The 18,370-nt window shown below is 45.0% G+C and overlaps 1 protein-coding gene across 3 annotated transcripts in view; it reads left to right on the top strand.

Annotated features, from left to right (window-relative positions):
- The window catches only part of LOC106550497 (scaffold attachment factor B2), a 51,571-nt gene that overhangs the window by 29,910 nt on the left and 3,291 nt on the right, over nucleotides 1-18,370 (top strand). For 2 of the 3 annotated variants that reach the window (XM_087703327.1, XM_087703329.1), the window contains 7 exons: nucleotides 423-514; nucleotides 1,332-1,468; nucleotides 5,741-6,031; nucleotides 8,444-8,581; nucleotides 9,895-9,934; nucleotides 12,049-12,161; nucleotides 13,949-14,052. In XM_087703327.1, the coding sequence (XP_087559453.1) occupies nucleotides 423-514; nucleotides 1,332-1,468; nucleotides 5,741-6,031; nucleotides 8,444-8,581; nucleotides 9,895-9,934; nucleotides 12,049-12,161; nucleotides 13,949-14,052 (915 nt within the window). The remainder of the gene's footprint in view (nucleotides 1-422; nucleotides 515-1,331; nucleotides 1,469-5,740; nucleotides 6,032-8,443; nucleotides 8,582-9,894; nucleotides 9,935-12,048; nucleotides 12,162-13,948; nucleotides 14,053-18,370) is intronic. The other variant, XM_087703328.1, reaches the window with a different exon arrangement.

Below are 18,370 nucleotides of genomic sequence, written 5' to 3' on the forward strand. Positions count from 1 at the left end.
TTTACTAAATTTATTTATAACACCCTGGCCAAAACTTTTCAGCGAATTGAAGGTTACAAACAGCCCACGCTGAGAGATTTATAGTAACTGTGAGAGGGATCTTGAAGTCCTAATGGACAACCATTTAAATAGGAGCCAGCCGTGTGCAGCAGCTGCCAAAAAAGCCAACACATCAAGATCTCGTGAAGTGTTAATGCTACTTTATAAGGCATACTTGGAATACTGCATCCAGTTTTGGTCGCCATGATGTAGAAAAGATGTGGAGACTCTAGAAAGAGCGCAGAAAAGAGCAATGAAAATGATTCCCAGAATTCCCCAGCCTGTGAAGTCCACAAATGCATGAATTCTGGGAACTGAAATTGCCCTTGTCATCTGAAAAGTTGAGAAATACTGTCCTACAATGTCATTTTGTGCCACTCTAGGAAGCCGAGGAACGGAGCGGACGGTTGTCATGGATAAATCCAAAGGGGAGCCGGTGATTAGCGTGAAAACAGCGTCCACCTCCAAAGAGAGAGTAAGCCTTTGGTTTTACTTCTGGTCAAGATGGGAAGGGTCAAGACTGCATTTATTATTTCAGCTTTCCTAACTTATGAAATTTGGGTCCAGAGATTAACTTTCCAAGTTGGACTATTTATTATAATTCTGCTTTTTAAGCTGAGGCAGGGAAGTAGATTTCCATCAAAACTGGTGAAATGATAATATATTTATTTACTTATTAAATTTGTATGCCACCTGTCCGTCTTTACCAAGCGACTCTAGGTCGCTTACAATGTTGTAATTAAGATAAAGCTGCTCCCACATGCATTTTCCTTCTTTGCCATCTTGGATGTTTTAAAAAGTCAAATGTTGGCATTAACATTATTATAATGTTTTACAGTTTTTATTGATTGTAAAGTGGCTAGAGTCACCTTTAGATGGGTGGCATATACCGTATTTTTTGGATTATAAGACGCACCTGAATTTAGAAGAGGAAAACAACAAAGGTTTTTGGCCTCTGCACACCGCATTTTCAGCCCTTTTGGGGGGCCTTTTTTTGGCCCTTTTCCAGTCTTCTTTCTACCCATTTTCGAGGCTTATTTGGCCCATTTTTGAGGCTTTTTCTGGCCCGTTTTCGAGGCTTTTTTGGCCTGTTTTTGAGGCTTTTGGGAACATTTCTGCCTTCAGAAATTGTTGGAGCTTCATCACTGGAAGCTTTAGAGACTGGACTGCCATCTGTCAGAAATGGTGTAGGGTCGCTTGTTTGGGCAGGGGGTTGGACTTGATGACCCACAAGGTCCCTTCCAACTCTGTTCATCTGTTATTCTTGCCACCTTCTTTCTGCTCCGCTCCAGAGCACCAAAAGCCAGGACCGCAAGTCGGAGAGCAAAGAGAAGCAAGACATCCTGTCTTTCGATAAAATCAAGGAGCAGCGCGAGCGAGAACGCCAGAGGCAACGCGAGCGAGAGATCCGAGAGACGGAACGGAGGAGGTAGGTTGACGTTGGCTCCCCCCCTCTTCTTTGGAAAGGACACTCTTCTTTCCAAAATCCACGAGCCTTTGACATCGGCCTGATTTCACATCTTGGCATGCCAAACAGTTGCCATTACACAGAGCCTTTGACTTACGGCCATTTGTTTAGCAATAGCAATAGCAGTAGACTTATATACCGCTTCATAGGCCTTTCAGGCCTCTCTAAGCGGTTTACAGAGAGTCAGCATATTGCCCCCAACAATCTGGGTCCTCATTTTACCCACCTCGGAAGGATGGAAGGCTGAGTCAACCCTGAGCCGGTGAGATTTGAACCGCTGAACTGCTGATCTAGCAGTAGCCTGCAGTGCTGCATTTAACCACTGCGCCACCTTGGCTTAGTGACCATTAGTGACCATTCTAAGTTAAAACGGCGCTGAAAAAAGTGACTTATCACCAGTTTTCACACATAGCAGCCCCATGGTGATTCATATTTATGACGGTTGCAGTGTACTTGCGTACTTCTGCTCCCAGAATTCCCTAGCCAGCATGGCTGTCTGGGGAGTCCTGGGAATTGAAGTCCACAACTCTTAAAAAGAGCTGGCCAAGGTTGGATACCCAACTCTGGGAACAAACAACCTGTCTGAAATCAATTGTCCACCTGGGGAGCTGTCAGTGATCCTTTCTTTTGATCCCTTTGATCTTCTCTCAGAATCTTTGAAAAACGGTATGCTGAGGTCGCCATTCTTGGCTCACTTCAAAAGTGGACAAAAGATCCAGCTTGTGTTAGCTGCATGGCGCTGGACTGCTATTTCTTCGTTTTTCATGCGTCCTTGTCGTAGCTCAGCAGGCTCCAGTCCGACGCTGTCCCGGTTGAGCTGGGCACTTTCCCCCCTTCTTTGAAAACCCTCTTGCCTCCGTGCCACAGCCAGAGTGGATTATCCTGGCATGAATCTGCGGCTCTGTTGACATGATCTATTATGCAGCTGTCACTTTCCTCCCCAGCTCCGCTCTCTGTTTGGGCGTAATTCAGTTGCTGAGTGAAATCTTCCATGTTTCTCTGTGGTTCCAAGTAGATATTTTAAAGCGCACTTTATTACATAGGAGTGCGGTGCGTTTTCCCACTGAACGGATCGTACGTCAGTGGGCTGGTGGAGCTCTTTCTCTTGATTAAATGTTGTCAGGGTTCTTTTTTATGTGACATGTACTTATTAATATTGGAAGAGGCCTTTCCCACTCTTTCCCGCTCTCTCTCCATGTCCCCCATATTCCCTTCCGAATTTCCCCCCCTCTCCATTCATTTGACACACTCACTTCACTTCCACATTCCCTTCTTTTGTTTCTCCTAATTGGACAGGTGGGTTCAGGGTGCTGGATTTTAAAAATTTATTTATTTATTTATTTATTTATTTATTTCTTCTTCTTCTTCTTCTTCTCCTCCTCCTCCTCCTCCTCCTCCTCCTCCTCCTCCTCCTCCTCCTCCTCCCCCTTCCCCTCCTCCTCCTCCTCCTCCTTCTTTTCTTTTTCTTCATCATCATCATTCTATCTATCCTCTATTATCTATCTGTCTGTCTGTCTGTCTATCTATCATCTATCTATCTATCTATCTATCTATCTATCTATCTATCTATCTATCTATCTATCTATCCATCCATCCATCCATCCATCCATCCATCCATCCATCCATCCATCCATCCATCCATCCATCCATCCATCCATCCATCCATCCATCCATCCATCCATCCATCCATCTATCTATCTAATCTAATCTATCTATGGCTGTGTGTGTGTATGTTCCAGCATAACTCTCGAACACCTCAAGCAATTTCAACCAGATTTGGTACACAGATGAATTACTCTCTGGAAACAAATACTGTGGTGGTTAGACACCACTCGGGGTGTGTGCTCTGTTAAGATACACCCTGTTGTACCTTAAAATGGCTTCTACTGTACTGCCGTAAAATGGCCTCTACTGTGCAGTGGAGTTGCCATGGTAATGGTTTCTCAGTACTCCACAAAAGGGCTCCCTCTGGTAAGGGGGGAAATCCAACATTATAAATTACATTTGGTCCGGGCATTTCCCCCCTATAAAGAAATACCCAGGCAACGCAGGGTTATTGGCTAGTACAGTGATGGCGAACTCTTTTTGGCTCGCGTGCAATAAGGGGGGGAAGAGCACAGGGTGGGCATGCGTGGGCGTGCCGCACCCACAATGCAATGTGCGACACCCCCCCCCCCCCAGTGCGCATGCACACAAGAGAGACGCTCCTCCCATTTTCCATGCTTTTTTCGCCCTCCCCAGGCTCCAGAGGCCTTATAGGAGCCTGGAGAGGGTGAAAAGAGTCCCCCCGCCCCCCGGAAGCCCTCCAGAGGCTTCAGGAATCTTCAGGAGGCTTCCATGAAGCCTCTGAAAGGCTAAAAACCCGACCCTACGAGCAAACTGGAAGTCTGTTCCCGAACTTCCTGTTTGCCCATAGGACCTTTTCTTTTGCACTCTGGAGACTTCAGGGAAGCTCATGAAGCCTCTGGAGGGCCTACGGGGACAGGGGTGGTAGAGGCTCTTTTCACCCTCCCCAGTCTCCTATAAAGCCTCTGGAGCCTGGGGAGGGCAAAAAATGGTATTAAAAAAGGCTGAACTCAGCTGGCCAGCGCGCACATGTGCGCTGGCCAGCTGACAGGGCAACGCCTCGCGTGCCCTTACAAATGGCTCCACATGCCACCTGTGGCACGTGTGCTATAGGTTCGCCATCCTGAGGCTAGTATATTATATTTACAAATATCTCAAGGTGGTGAACCTATCCTACACATCTTCCTTTTCCTATTTTCCTCACAACAGCAACCCTGTGGTAGGTTGCGCTGAGAGCGACTGACCCAAAGTTACCCAGCCAGCTTTCAGATCTAAGGTGGGATTAGAACTCACCGTCTCCTGGTGATTGGCCCAAAGTCACCCAGATAGCTGTCATGCCTAAGGCGGGACTTGAACTCAAAGTCTCCTGCTTTGATTCCGGATTGCTACAACCTTCATAAATATGAGTCAGTTTCTAAGCGTCTGAATTTTGATCACATGACCATAGGGATGGTGCAACGGTAATGAGTGTGAAAAAACGATTGTAAGCCACTGTCAGTGCCTTTGTAACTTCTAACGGTCGCTAAACAAACCATTGTAAGTTGCCAACTACCTGTATTAACATTTAAGCATTAAAATGTCCCCTATCCTGGTATATTTCACTGAGTGCACAAAGGGTGATCATTGAGTGGAGATTGTGGCAAGAAGTCCCCCCCCCCCCAGCATTTGCCCTAAGAATACAAAATAAAAATAAATGTTATAATCCAGAAGGATAAACCAGTAAAAGTAAATGTATAATTTCTTCTGCAAGCAAAGCTAATTAAAATTAATGCTTTAAAAGTTACTGAAGCTAGCTACCATTTGGATTCACATGTCTTTTCTCCTCCTTTCCTCTTAAAAGGAAACTTTTCCCCCCTTCGTAATAAAGTCTTAGATTACAACAGAGCAATGTGCAAAAAGCAATACCAGCCACGCCATTATACAAAATTAAATCTAATTTTCTCAACATAAATGCTTCTTAACATTATATCTAGCTAATTGCTTTTCAGTAAGACTTGGGATTTCTCTAGGATCAGATGCAAGAGCTATAAACCAATCAATTTCATTCTTTTAATTAGTGGTGGGGGGAGCAATGTTTCCTATTGTCACTCCCATGTCTTCACACCCAACCAAAGCCTAGTGCTCCCGTTGCTTGTCCCAGCTTCTGCCAACCTAGCAGTTCGAAAGCATGTAAAAATGCAAGTAGAAAAATGGGAACCACCTTTGATGGGAAGGGAACAGCGTTCCGTGCGCCTTCGGCGTTGAGTCATGCCGGCCACATGACCACGGAGATGTCTTTGGATAGCGCTGGCTCTTCAGCTTTGAAACAGAGATGAGCAGCGCTCTCTAGAGTCTGGAACAACTAGCACATATGTACGAGGAGAACCTTTACCTTTAACTTATCCATTCTTCCATCCAAGTTGCCGATTTTGAGGGACTCAAAATATGCCATCAAATTAAAGGGCCACGCTAGCATTATATGTTCAGTATTTTTTAATTATTTTATGCAGAATGTTGTGAATCCTCCTAAAAGTCCCTGGAGCTCAGATTTGGCCAGCCAGTGCTGGCTCTTCAGCTTTGAAACGGAGATGAGCACCGCCCCCTAGAGTCGGGAACGACTAGCACATATGTGCGAAGGGAACCTTTACCTAACCCTCAGCCTTGCCGTCTTTCTGTTTGTGATCGCAGGGAACGGGAGCGGAAAGAGCGGGACCAGCACCCGCAGGAGAGCCATGAGTCGGACGAAAGGCAGCGGCTGCAAAGAGAGCGCGACCGGCTGCATTTCCAGAGGCAACGACTAGAGCGGGAGCGGCTGGAGCGGGAACGGCTGGAGCGGGAGCGGATGCGCATCGAGCAGGAGCGGCGGAGGGAGCAGGAGCGCATCCACTGGGAGCGGGAGGAGTTACGGCGGCAGCAGGAGCAACTGCGCTACGAGCAGGACCGTCGGTCGGCCTTGCGGAGGCCTTACAACGATGGACGGTGAGAGGGAGTCTGCTTGTAAGGCGGAGATGGCACCTGGCTGCTCATTTTCAGTCAAACTCTGAGCTTCTGTAACTGCCTCTGTGTTTTGTAAAGTTTCTACCTTTTGGGCATTTTGTTTTCTCTTCTTTCTGGTCAAATGCTGCATCTGTTGGACCAAGCATTATTAACCAAAAAAGCCAACACAGTTCTAGGCTGCATAAACAGAGGGATAGAATCAAGATCACATGAAGTGTTAATACCACTTTATAAGGCCTTGGCAAGGCCACACTTGGAATACAGCATCCAGTTTTGGTCGCCACGATGTAGAAAAGATGTGGAGACTTAAAGAAAGAGTGCAGAGAAGAGCAACAAAGAGGATTAGGGGACTGGAGACTAAAACATAAGAAGAACGGTTGCAGGAACTGGGTATGTCTAGTTTAATGAAAAGAAGGACTAGGGGAGACAGGATAGCAGTGTTCCAATATCTCAGGGGCTGCCACAAAGAAGAGGGAGTCAAACTATTCTCCAAGGCACCTGAGGGTAGAACAAGAAGCAATGGGTGGAAACTAATCAAGGAGAGAAGCAACTTAGAAATAGGGAGAAATTTCCTGACAGTGAGAACAATTAATCAGGGGAACAGAAATTCCCTCCAGAAGTTGTAAATGCCCCAACACTGGAAGTCTTTTTAAGAAGATGCTGGATAGCCATTTGTCTGGAACGGTATAGGGTTTCCTGCCTAAGCAGGGGGTTGGACTAGAAGACCTCCAAGGTCCCTTCCAACTCTGCTATTGTATTGTATTAATATACAATTGTATTGTATTAAGCCCCCACATTATCTTATCTCTCCATTCAGTCACAAGCTTGCCTTATAAGGCCTTGGTGAGGCCACACTTGGAATATTTGCATTCAGTTTTGGTCACCACAATGTAGAAAAGATGTGGAGACTCTAGAAAGTGCAGAGAAGAGCAACAAAGATGATTAGGGGACTAAAGGGGATATAAAGAACAATTACAGGAATTGTGTATGTTTAGTCTAGACTAGAACTCACCATCTCCTTGGGATTGGCCCACAGTTGCCCAACCAACTTTCGTGCTTAAGGCGGAACTAGAACTCACCGTCTCCTGCTTATTGGCCCAAAGTCACCCTGTTGGCTTCCATGGCTAAGGCAGGATTAAAATTCCCCATCTCCTTATGATTGACTAAGAGTCTCCCAGCCAGTTTCCCACAAAGAAAGATTAGGGGGACTGGAAGCTAAAACATATGAAGAACGGTTGCAGGAACTGGGGATGTCTAGTCCAGTCAAAAGAAGGAGTAAGAGCGACATGATGGCAGTCTTCCAATATTTGAGGGGCTGCCACAAAGAAGAGGGGGGGCACCTATTCTCCAAAACACCTGAAGTCAATTAGAAGCAATAAATGGAAACTAATCAAGGAGAGAAGCAACCTAGAGCTAAGGAGGAATTTCCTGTCAGCGAGAACAATTAATCAGTGAAAGAACTTGCCTCGAGAAGTTGTGGGTGCTCCAACACCGGAGCCTGTAGAGATTGTCTTGTCACCCAAGATCATGGTTCTCCCAAAGGTGCTTTTTCAGGAGGCAACTTCACTTTCTTATTTCGTTGAAGACATTTCGCTTCCCATCCAAAGAAGCTTCTTCAGCTCTGACTGGATAGTGATTTATTCTCCTTGCTGTCAGCTGGTCATTTGCATCCTTTTAGAGGGTCTTTGAAGCACTTGGAGGTTTATCTGTGTCCTCGGGGTCACCTGAGTGGTGCAAATGGTTCCTGCAGTCTGCAATTTTTTCCCCACTCTGGAAATCCATTCCTTCTCCCACTCCATTCGAACGGTGTCCATCCCAAATTGTATAGCTAAAAAGTGTGTAGAGATTCTCAATCATCCAAGGTCAAGGGCGTCCCAAAGGTGCTTTTTCAGGAGGCAACTGGACTTAAGTTATATATTTTTTCTTTTGAAGACGTTCAAGAAGCTGAAGAAAAAAAAAATGAAGAAGCTTCTTGGATGAGAAGCGAAACGTCTTCACATAAAAAACAAGAAAGTCCAGTTGCCTCCTGGAAAAGCACCTTTGGGACGTCCATCACTGGAGGTTTTTAAGCAGAGACTGGACAGCTGTTTGTCTGGAATGGCTTGAGCAGAGGGTTGGACTAGAAGACCTCCAAGTCTCTTCCAACTCTGTCATTCTGTATAAAAGCTGACTGGATAACTTAGAGCCAGTCCCTCTCTCTCAGCCCAACCCACCTCACGGGAGTGTTGTGGAGAAAAAAGGAAGGAGTATTACCTACGCTTGCTGTCTCGAGTTACTTAATAGGGCTAATAAAGACATCTAATAAGTAAATCCATATATAAATAGCTGAAATGATAACCCAGGTCTGTCCGGAACTGGAATGCTGATAACTTGTTGAATCTGGACTCTTTGCAGGCGTGACGATGGCTACTGGCCGGAACCAAAGCGGATGGCCATGGATGACCGATACCATTCGGACTTCAGCCGGCAGGATCGCTTCCACAGCTTCGAACACAGAGATCGTGGGCGATACCATGATCACTTTGGGGACAGGTAGGTGGCCATATGCCCTTCCTTCTACCTCAGAGCTCTCACAAACACAAACCAAATCAGGAACAAATCTGCTAGCCTGAGGGCTCAACCCTGAAGCCGTTTCACCCATGGTTTCGAAAGTCCTGTAGAGCAGGGGCCTTTCGGACCTCAGGGACCACTAAATTCATAATTTTAAATCCCGTAGACCACTAATATGAATTAGTGACAGGACGGGGTCCTTCAGGCACTTAGCTTGGACACCTGTTAGCAGAAAGAAGCCCCCGGGGTCAACCCTAGCTTTGCTGTCCTTTGCAGCAAGGAATCTCAAATACGGCCAAGAATAAATGTTTGTCTTGTAGGCAGGCCGGGAGCTAGATCGCCCCTGTGCGAACTATGTCTTTTGAGGAGCCTGGCTGAAATTTCACGCACCGCTCACTGAAGCGCCTGGATTCTCAGGGAGGGAGGGAAGGGCTGGAGCTACTAAACAGGCAGCCAAGCTAAGTGCCTGAAGGACCCCATCCTGTCAGCAAGTGGGAGTAATTGCTCGTATCTGACCCAGGGGCCGTAGTTTAAGGATCCTTGATTTAGTGCAATATAAAAAAATGCAAAGATCTTTCTGCGGACCAACAAAAATTTCTCGTGGGCCAGTTGGTGACCGCTGCTGTAGAGAATTAAAAACAAGACATACCAGAGAATTAAGGTGGCCATACCTTTATTAAACCCTCATCTCATCACGATCCTCCTGGGCACATGTATTGGGGGCGTGAAAATGCACTAGGATTGGTTCCAATTGGTGTTAACCATCATTCAACGACAAGGTAGAAAATAAAGGCACCTGCACCTTTATAAAGATAACCTTTATTTATACTTTTTCTGTATGGGATCAAGGTGGCTGGAATCATCTAAACTTAGTGCTTATATATATTTATTGTGTTTTTTTATTTGTATTTATTCAGCACAAATAAAAAACACATATATAACAAAGGCAACAGTAAAAATATTGGGTTTCTGTCGTGATGGACTCTTGTGATGAGCCAATTGACAGATGATGGAAGCAGTTAGCTTCCTCCCATAATTGGGGCTTACTAGGGGTTGTGACTCTAAATATATATGTGTGTGTGTGTGTGTGTGTGTGTGTGTGTGTGTGTGTGTATATATATATACACATACATACATACATACATACATACATACATATATACATATACACACACACACACATACATATAATTATATATATTATGTATGTATGTATGTATGTATGTATGTATGTATGTATGTATGTATGTATGTATGTATATGTGTGGCAAATAAATTTCCTTTTCCTCTTCTAGGAGAGAAAGTTCAAGAATGGTGCCAGACCGAGATGGACAGGTACGCTTGGCTTGAACGGTGGTGGGGATTGTTAAATTTAATTTCTGCCTCTTGCTGAAAAACTGCCCAGTTTTTAAGAGTTTAGGATTTGCCATTTAAAAAGGTGTTCTCATGGGCAAGACTGAGTTGAAAGTGGAGTCACGCAGAGGAAGCAGAGAAGCGTGGCTCCAAAATTAACTCAGTCTAAGGGCAGATTGGCTGTGAGAATATCCCACTCCTGGAGGCTTCTCCATCCTATGAGAGAATACAGTTCAGGTAAGTCCAGCTGTCATTCAAAGGGGTGGGTCTGAAATCAAAGGAGCTCTCTCGAACTGTGTCCCTTGTCCATGGAAGGAAGGGAGATTAGAGGCCACACCCCTCATTCCCAAGGTCGCCTTTTGAACCAGCCAATTTTGCAGGCAGTCCTCAACTTACAATCGTTTATTTAGTGACCATTCAAAGTTACAATGGCACTGGAAAAAAGTGACATAACCATTCTTTGCACTTATGATCCTTGCAGCCATCCCCATGGTCACGTGATCGAAATTTGGCTGCTTGGCAACCAACTTACATTTATGACGGTTGCGGTGTCCCTTGGGGGGGGGTGTCACATGATCCCCTTTTGCGACCTTCTGACCAGCAAAATCAACAGGGAAGCCAGATTCACTTAACAACCCTGTGACTAACGTTAACAACTGCAGCGATTCGCTTAACAATCGTGGAAAGAAAGGTTGCAAAATGGGGCAGAATTCACTTAAGCGTCTCAATTGGCAATGGAAATATTGGGCTCCATTGTGGTCGTAAGTCGAGGACTACCTCTGTTTCATTTTTGGATCCCTGCCTCTGAGTCCATGTGGGCTGCTCGCTTGCATAGTCTTTTTTCACATACTCTCCCGTCGCCGACATGGGAATGCAAATTAGCCATTAAAAATTGGACCGTGAAATTAGATGCTTCCTCATCCGAAGTCAGGTTTTGTTTAATACAGACACTCGCTTTCTGCGGCGATTAAACTCAAAGTGGATTTGCTACAGATGTAAGGGTGACAGGATCACAATTTATTCCAAACTGAGCAACTATAGAGTGCGGTTTTTAAAAAAAAATGTTTTTGATAGAGGAGCTGGCTTCTGCGTTCAGCTTCATGGCCCACTGACAAGTGCCCCAAAGACATAGCCAGGCATTTAACAATAGCATTTAGGTTTATATATACCGACCCCATGGCACGTGACAGCACACTCTGGGTGGCTTACAATGTAGAAGCATTATTTGCATATTGCCTACAACAATATGCATCCCCACTTTAACGACCTCAGAAGGATAGAATGCTGAGTCAATCTTGAGCTGGTCAGGATTGAACTACTGGCAGTGTGCAGAGTTAGCCTGCAATGCTGCATTCTCACCACTGTGCCACCCTGGTCTTCCACTAAACTAATGATTGTAAATTAAGGAGATGGTTGGTTGGTTGGTTGGTTGGTTGGTTGGTTGGTTGGTTGGTTGGTTGGTTGGTTGGTTGGTTGGTTGGTTGGTTGGTTGGTTGGTTGGTTGGTTGGTTGGTTGGTTGGTTGGATGGATGGATGGATGGATGGATGGATGGATGGATGGATGGATGGATGGACAGATGGACAAGATAGATGGATTTGTAGATAGAAAGATGGAGATAGACAAATAAATGATAAATAGACATTGGTATGTGTAGGTAGATAAAAGAGAGAAATAGATTGTTGAAAACATCTCTGTCGGGAAATGGGGTAAGAACCTGTTGGAGCGTTGCAGGCAAGACTTGACTCGATGGGGAGGTCAATCCCTGGGTCGGCCACTGCCCATTTATCTGACATGGTGCCATCTGCTGAGGGAAGGCAGTGCCCACTGGCATCTCTCTCATCCATGACTTGGGAAGAGAGCCCACTGTGGGGCTGCTTGATTCACATCGATGGCTGGCTAGGGGAAGATATGGCGCAAGCCCCTTTCTGCTGGCTGGGTTGATTTTCCCATGTTGATGGCCAAGCTGCACTTTAACCACTGGGCCACCAGGGCTCAGAGCTGCCCCCTTAACACCTTAACGGAGCTGTCCTTTTAAGATGTGAACATTTAGCGTCGAGAAGCTTTGTAACCTGATTTTGTGGCCTATCTCTTCCAGCACTATCCTGACGAGAGGCACGGGCCCCCCGATCGCCATTCCCGGGACGGCTGGGCGGGTTACGGGTCAGAGCGGAGGCCAAGCAGAGGCCGAGGTTTACCTCCCCAATCCCGGTGAGTTGATTTAAAGAGGAAGAGCCGCCTTTCATACATACACACACACACATACACACACACTAGGCAAAACCAGGCAATCAATCAATCTTCAACTATAACACAGAAGCACACATGGGGAGAGAGAGAGAAAGACACCCTCACGGGGCCTCCCTTATATAGACAGTTTCTTAAAGGGACAGTAACCCTGCTGACTCATTCTCATTCCATCATCTCAGTTCACAGCCTTACAGCAGCTGATCAGGTATTCAATCATCATTCACCTTAATCAAAACTGAACCACTGAGGAGATAACCATTGGCTTGATTATTCCCAGAGCTGGCCTGGCCAGCTAAAAGATCAATTCATTGTGAATTCAAATATTAGGAATCAGAGCAGGGAGGATGTAGACCAGTGGTAGTCAACCTGGTCCCTACCGCCTACTAGTGGGCGTTCCAGCTTTCATGGTGGGCGGTAGGGGTTTTGTCCGATATTGAAGCACTTTCCTTTTTTAAAATTTCATTGACTTTTTTTTTAAAAAAATTCATAGCATTATTTAAAAACATTTTCATTGGGTTTTCATAAAATCACCATTACTGTGGAACTGGTGGGCAGTTAGAAAATTTTACTACTAACAGAGATACAAAAGTGGGCGGTAGGTATAAAAAGGTTGACTACCTTCCCTTCAGCATGGTCGGTCCCGAAGGATCCATACCCTCTCCAGCCGTTACAGTCCTCGACTTATGGCCCCAAGGGCGCCCCAAATTTCCCTTCCTAAACAAGGCAGTTAGGAAGTCAGTGTTTTATGACCTTTCTTGCCACAGGTGTTAAGTCAATCAGTGCCCTGGTTAAAGTTAGTAACATGGTTGGTAAGCGTTGTAAATCGAGGACCGCCTATAAATCCCAACATCTCTAAAAGGGCACCTACCTATGGAGAAGTTCCACTAGGGGGCAATATTTCATTATTTTTTTTTAAAAAAAAGCAAGACTGAATCAGCATTTCCTAGATGGCAAGAGCCAAGAAATGTTATGCATGTTGATCCATAATATAAGATGACAGTAATGATAATAATTTAAAACGGATGTTTGCCCCACACCTTAAACCCAAACCTATGAAAGGAAATTGTAGCTTTAGTGCACTATGAGAACTTAAGTTCCATTGAGTGAAGTTACCCATACCCCTGTTGTTGGTTATATTGATGGGGAATCTCTGTCTGTCTGTCTGTCTGTCTGTCTGTCTGTCTGTCTGTCTCTCTCTCTCTCATAAAAGCACTGCAGGCTACTTCAGCTGACTGCAGGTCTGCAGTTCGGCTGTTCAAATCTCACCGGCTCAGGGTTGACTCTGCCTTCCATCCTTCTGAGGTGGGTAAAATGAGGACCCGGATTGTTGTTGGGGGCAATATGCTGACTCTGTAAACCGCTTAGAGAGGGCTGAAAGCCCTATGAAGCGGTATATAAGTCCAACTGCTATTGCTATTCTATCTTTCTATTGCTTTCTGTCTGTCTGTCTGTCTATCATCTATCTATCATCTATCTATATATCTATATCTATCTATCTATCATCTTATCTAAATAAAACCTAACTATATCTGTTTGTCTGCCCGCCTGTCGCTCTTTCCCTCCCTCCCTCCATTCACCTCCCTTTCTCTCTATTTTCTATATCTGCCCATCTCAAAATGACTCGGGGCGACTTACACTTCAAAAAATATACTGCAATTAAAGTAATGAAAACATTTTTCAAAACTCCCAAGAGATTGAAAAAACCAGCTAGTTTTTCCTCTCCTACCCCCCCCCACCCCCCCCTCCAGGGAAGGGAGACACTGGGGAGATCACGGCCGAAAGCTGGAGGGGCATCATGATCGCTCCTGGACAGGGAGTGCAGATGGAGGGATGGACCATGACCGATGGCAAGGTAAAAGCCCGGCTTGCTTCCTAGATAGAGCTGGACAGCATTCGATTTGGCGGTGCCTTATGTTGAAAGCATTTGGCCCATTCTTGATAAGGCAGCTCCTGTAGCGATAGATCAGAATATCTGTAGCTCAGGGTTGAACCATGGGGCCCTTGGTGCTCTCTGAGCTTGGTTGTTTTCTTGCAGACGTTTCATTACCCAAGATGGTGCCACAGACGGCAGTCTTGGTGAAATGCTCTCTGAGAGTTTTCCTGTTTTTTTATCATTCTCTGTGATTCACTACGGGTTTCATACTCGAGACCGACTACTAAGCATCAAGCAACGTTTCTGCTTTGATGAACAGCTTTCTGTGACTTCCCCCCCCCCCCCTTTACAAATACAGAAGAGTCTCTAATACAGGAAGAAATATCTTCCTCTGGACAATGGATAAACGAAAACAAAAGGAAGAGACCCCCGGGGGGCAAAAAAAGAGGTAGGGGGAAAAAGGGGTAAGCAAGCGGGAATTTTGAATAAACTAAAAAAAAAACGGGGGATAAAAACTCTTCTCCCACTCTTTCTGACTAATTTACGCTCATTTGCTAAGAAGATGGATGAATTACTTCTTTTAAATAGATGCGATTCTGATTTTTACAACTCAAGCAGCTCTCTGCTTCACTGAAACCTGGCTAAATGAGTCAATTGATGACAGCAGCCTGCATATCCCAGGATTTCAGAAAGAAAGAGCAGGCAGAATTGTAGAAACATCTGGTAAAAAGAAGGGAGGAGGCTTATGTTTATATATCAACGACCGCTGGTCCAGAGTCATAACTATATTGAAGAAATACTGTGATGTGGATTTAGAGACATTAATTATCAATTGCAAACCATTCTAGTCTCCACGTGAGATCTCCTCATTTCTCCTAATTGCTGTGTATGTTTCTCCACAAGCTTGCGTAAACAATGCATTACGAACTCTAGCCGACCAGATTATGTGGGCTGAAGTAAAATACCTAGATTCCAATTATTTTAGGAGATCTCAACAAAGGCAATTTAAGGGCTAACAAAATATTTTCAGCATGTCAATTGTCTCACTAGAGCATTGCTACACAATACTAAAAGATGCTTATTGGTCCTTACCATGAGCAGCTGTGGGCCACTCTGATCATTGCATGCTTCACCTTGTACCTACTTACAGAGAAAGACTTAAATCCAGGAAACCAACAATTAAATCAGTCAGGACTTGGACTGAGGAGGCAATGCTAAAGCTTCAGGCTTGCCTTGACTGCACTGATTGGAATATTTTTGAAGAAACCTTTGCAGACTTGGATGAATTCACAAATACTGTAACATCATAAATGCCAGCGTTCCAAATGCCATGCAGAATTAAATCGGAGTCAAAGGCAAAACTATCCTTAAAATTCCAATTTAATAAGACAGGCATGTTGGCATCGGGCTATGGAATTCCAAAACTGGAAAAATCACATCAGAATTCCACCCAGTTAAAAGTTCATGATCTTGTCCCCACACCCACAATCCATCACATGGTCCAATCTTCTTCTTCCACGCTGGCGTCTCCACCCAGCTGCTTCCGGTCAGGTGTGAAAGTGCGGAGACAAAGGATGACCTTGGCTTCTAGTAAAGAATTAAAACAATACATTCCACAATCCTACTCCTTCTATTCCCCCCTCCCACCGGCTATACTAATTAAACAGCATAATGAAATAAGACAAAGTGTGGCAGGCCAAAATTCTAAAAGGAATATAAACGCAGGCCTGACAATATGTCAGCTTCTGGGAAGACCTATGTGTGCCGACCAGGGTCGTGTGAATATACAGTAACAATAAACCTTGGTTCACAGCTGAACTTAAGCAGCTGCGTCGTTCCAAAGAGGAAGCCTACAGAGAAGGCAATAGAATGCTGTACAATCAGGCCAGAAACGTATTAACAAGGGAGATCAGAGCAGCAAAGAGAAGCTACTCTGAAAAGCTAAGGAATCGGTTCTCAACAAAGGAACCAGCAAACATGTGGGAAACTCTTAAAAGTATCACCAGTTACGCAAACCTCCTTCCCAGGCTGAAGGACATCAACAACTGGCAGATGGCCTGAACGTGTTTCACTGCAGGTTTGAAAGGAAACTACAGCCACCTATCTCCACAACCCCCATCCTGCAGGTTTGAAAGGAAACTACAGCCACCTATCTCCACAACCCCCATCCCAGACACACCAACAACAACCTCGTACAACCTACCCCATCCCATTGGGCCCACCACCTCTTGGTGATTACGGAGAATGAGGTGCAAAGTCTTATTTCCCAGACAAAGGCCAGGAAAAGCACCGGCTCCAGACAAGATAACTCCTCCTTGCTTAAAAGCTTTTGCTGACCGACTGGCCCCCATCTCCACCCGCATCTTTAATGAATCACTGGAGATGTGCTATGTTCCTCCTTGCTTCAAATGCTCTACCATTATCCCAGTGCCGAAGAAACTCTCCGTCAAGGAACTGGATTCCTTCAGACCGGTTGCTCTTTTAACGCCTGTAGCTTTGAAAGGCTACTGATGTCCCACCTGAAAACCATCAGGGATTTGCTGTTAGATTCCCCCCACCCCCTGCAATTTGTCCACGAGCAAATAGATCGACAAATGATGCTGTTCATATGACTCTGCACTACATCCTACAACATCTTGAATCTCCAAAGACCAACGCAAAGGTCCTCTTTGCAGATTTCAGCTCAGCATTCAGTACCATCACTCCAGATATTCTTCTAACTAAACTAAATCAGCTAGCAGTACCTGAACACACTTGTAGGTAGATCATAAGTTTCCTAACAGACAGGAAGCAGCAGGTGAAGCTAGGCAAAATCACATTACACACCTGTACAATTAGCACAGGAGTCCTCCCCTCCCTCCGGGCTGTGTGCTCTCTCCACTTCTTTCTATACACCAATGACTGCATCTCAAAAGATCCCTCTGTTAAAGTACTGAAGTTTGCAGATGACACAACAGTGATTGGTCTCATTCAAGACAACGATGAATCCGTATCCAGGCGGGAGGTTGAACAACTAGCCTCCTGGAACAATCTGGAACTGAAAACACTCAAAACCGTAGAAATAGTGGGGGATTTTAGGAGAAACCCTCTGATACTACCACCTCTTACAATACTAGACAACACAGTATCAACAGTAGAGACCTTCAAATTTCTAGGTTCTATCATATCTCAAGACACCTAACATCAAAAATATCATCAAAAAAGCACAACAAAGAATGTTCTTTCTGTGCCAACTCAAGAAACTCAAGACCCTTCGCATCCTGGACATAAATTGTTTCAACTTCTACCTTCAAAATGACGCTATAGGGCACCACACACCAAGACAACTAGACACAAGGACAGTTTTTCCCCCGAATGCCATCACTCTGCTTAGCAACCAATTCCCACAGCACTGTCAAATAATTTAGTGAGACTGTATTACTATTATTCTTCTCTTCCTTCCTAGTATCTCTCTCTTCCCACCTATGACTATTACCATGTTGCTTGTATCTTTCAATTTATATTGTTTCTATTAATTCCAAGTACGATTTGATAGCTTATTAGTAACCTTGGCTATCACTAAGTGTTGTATCTTTTTATTCTCGAGGAATGTATTTTATTCTCTTTATGTACACTGAGAGCATCTGCACCAAAGACAAATTCCTTGTGTGTCCAGTCACACTTGGCCAATAAAGAATTCTACATATATTACCAGACTAGGTAACATTATCAGTGCTAGAAGGGAGTGTGGGATTTGGTATATAACAGCCTAATCAAGGAACCACCAGGAATACTCCCACCAACGCTGACCAGTCTATAAACTGAGAGCGAACCCCACTCCCTTCTATCATTGATGTACTACCTAGTTGGGTAATGTCTGCAAGAAAACAACCAAGCTCAGAGAGCACCAAGGACCCCACAGTCCTTTTCTCCTCCTCCACCCCCACCTCCCACTCTCCACAAACCCCACTCTCCTGTAGCACTGATGATATAACCTAGCTGGGTCATGAAAAGTCTCCCAAGAAAACCCCAAGCTCAGAGTGCCCGAAGGATCCCATTTTGGGTCAGACATAACCGGTTGAGCCCCATTGTATTTGGTCTGCACAGAAAAACCCACCATAACTTTAAACCCTGATGGTTCCACAAACAAGGTTCTTCAATAATGATTGGTGGATGTGTGTGCCACAGTAAACTCCTATTCCCGTAATGGAGAACCTGTGGCACGCATGCCACAGGTAGCAGGCAGAGTCCTCTCTGTGGGCAGGCCAGCCATTGTCCCAGCCCAGTTCCACCGCACATGTGCATGTGTCTCCCGACA

This window comes from Thamnophis sirtalis, unplaced genomic scaffold (assembly GCF_051295495.1).
Source record: "Thamnophis sirtalis isolate CommonGarterSnake01/CBP01778 unplaced genomic scaffold, rThaSir2_p1.2 scaffold_1, whole genome shotgun sequence".
NCBI classification, from domain to species: domain Eukaryota; kingdom Metazoa; phylum Chordata; class Lepidosauria; order Squamata; family Natricidae; genus Thamnophis; species Thamnophis sirtalis.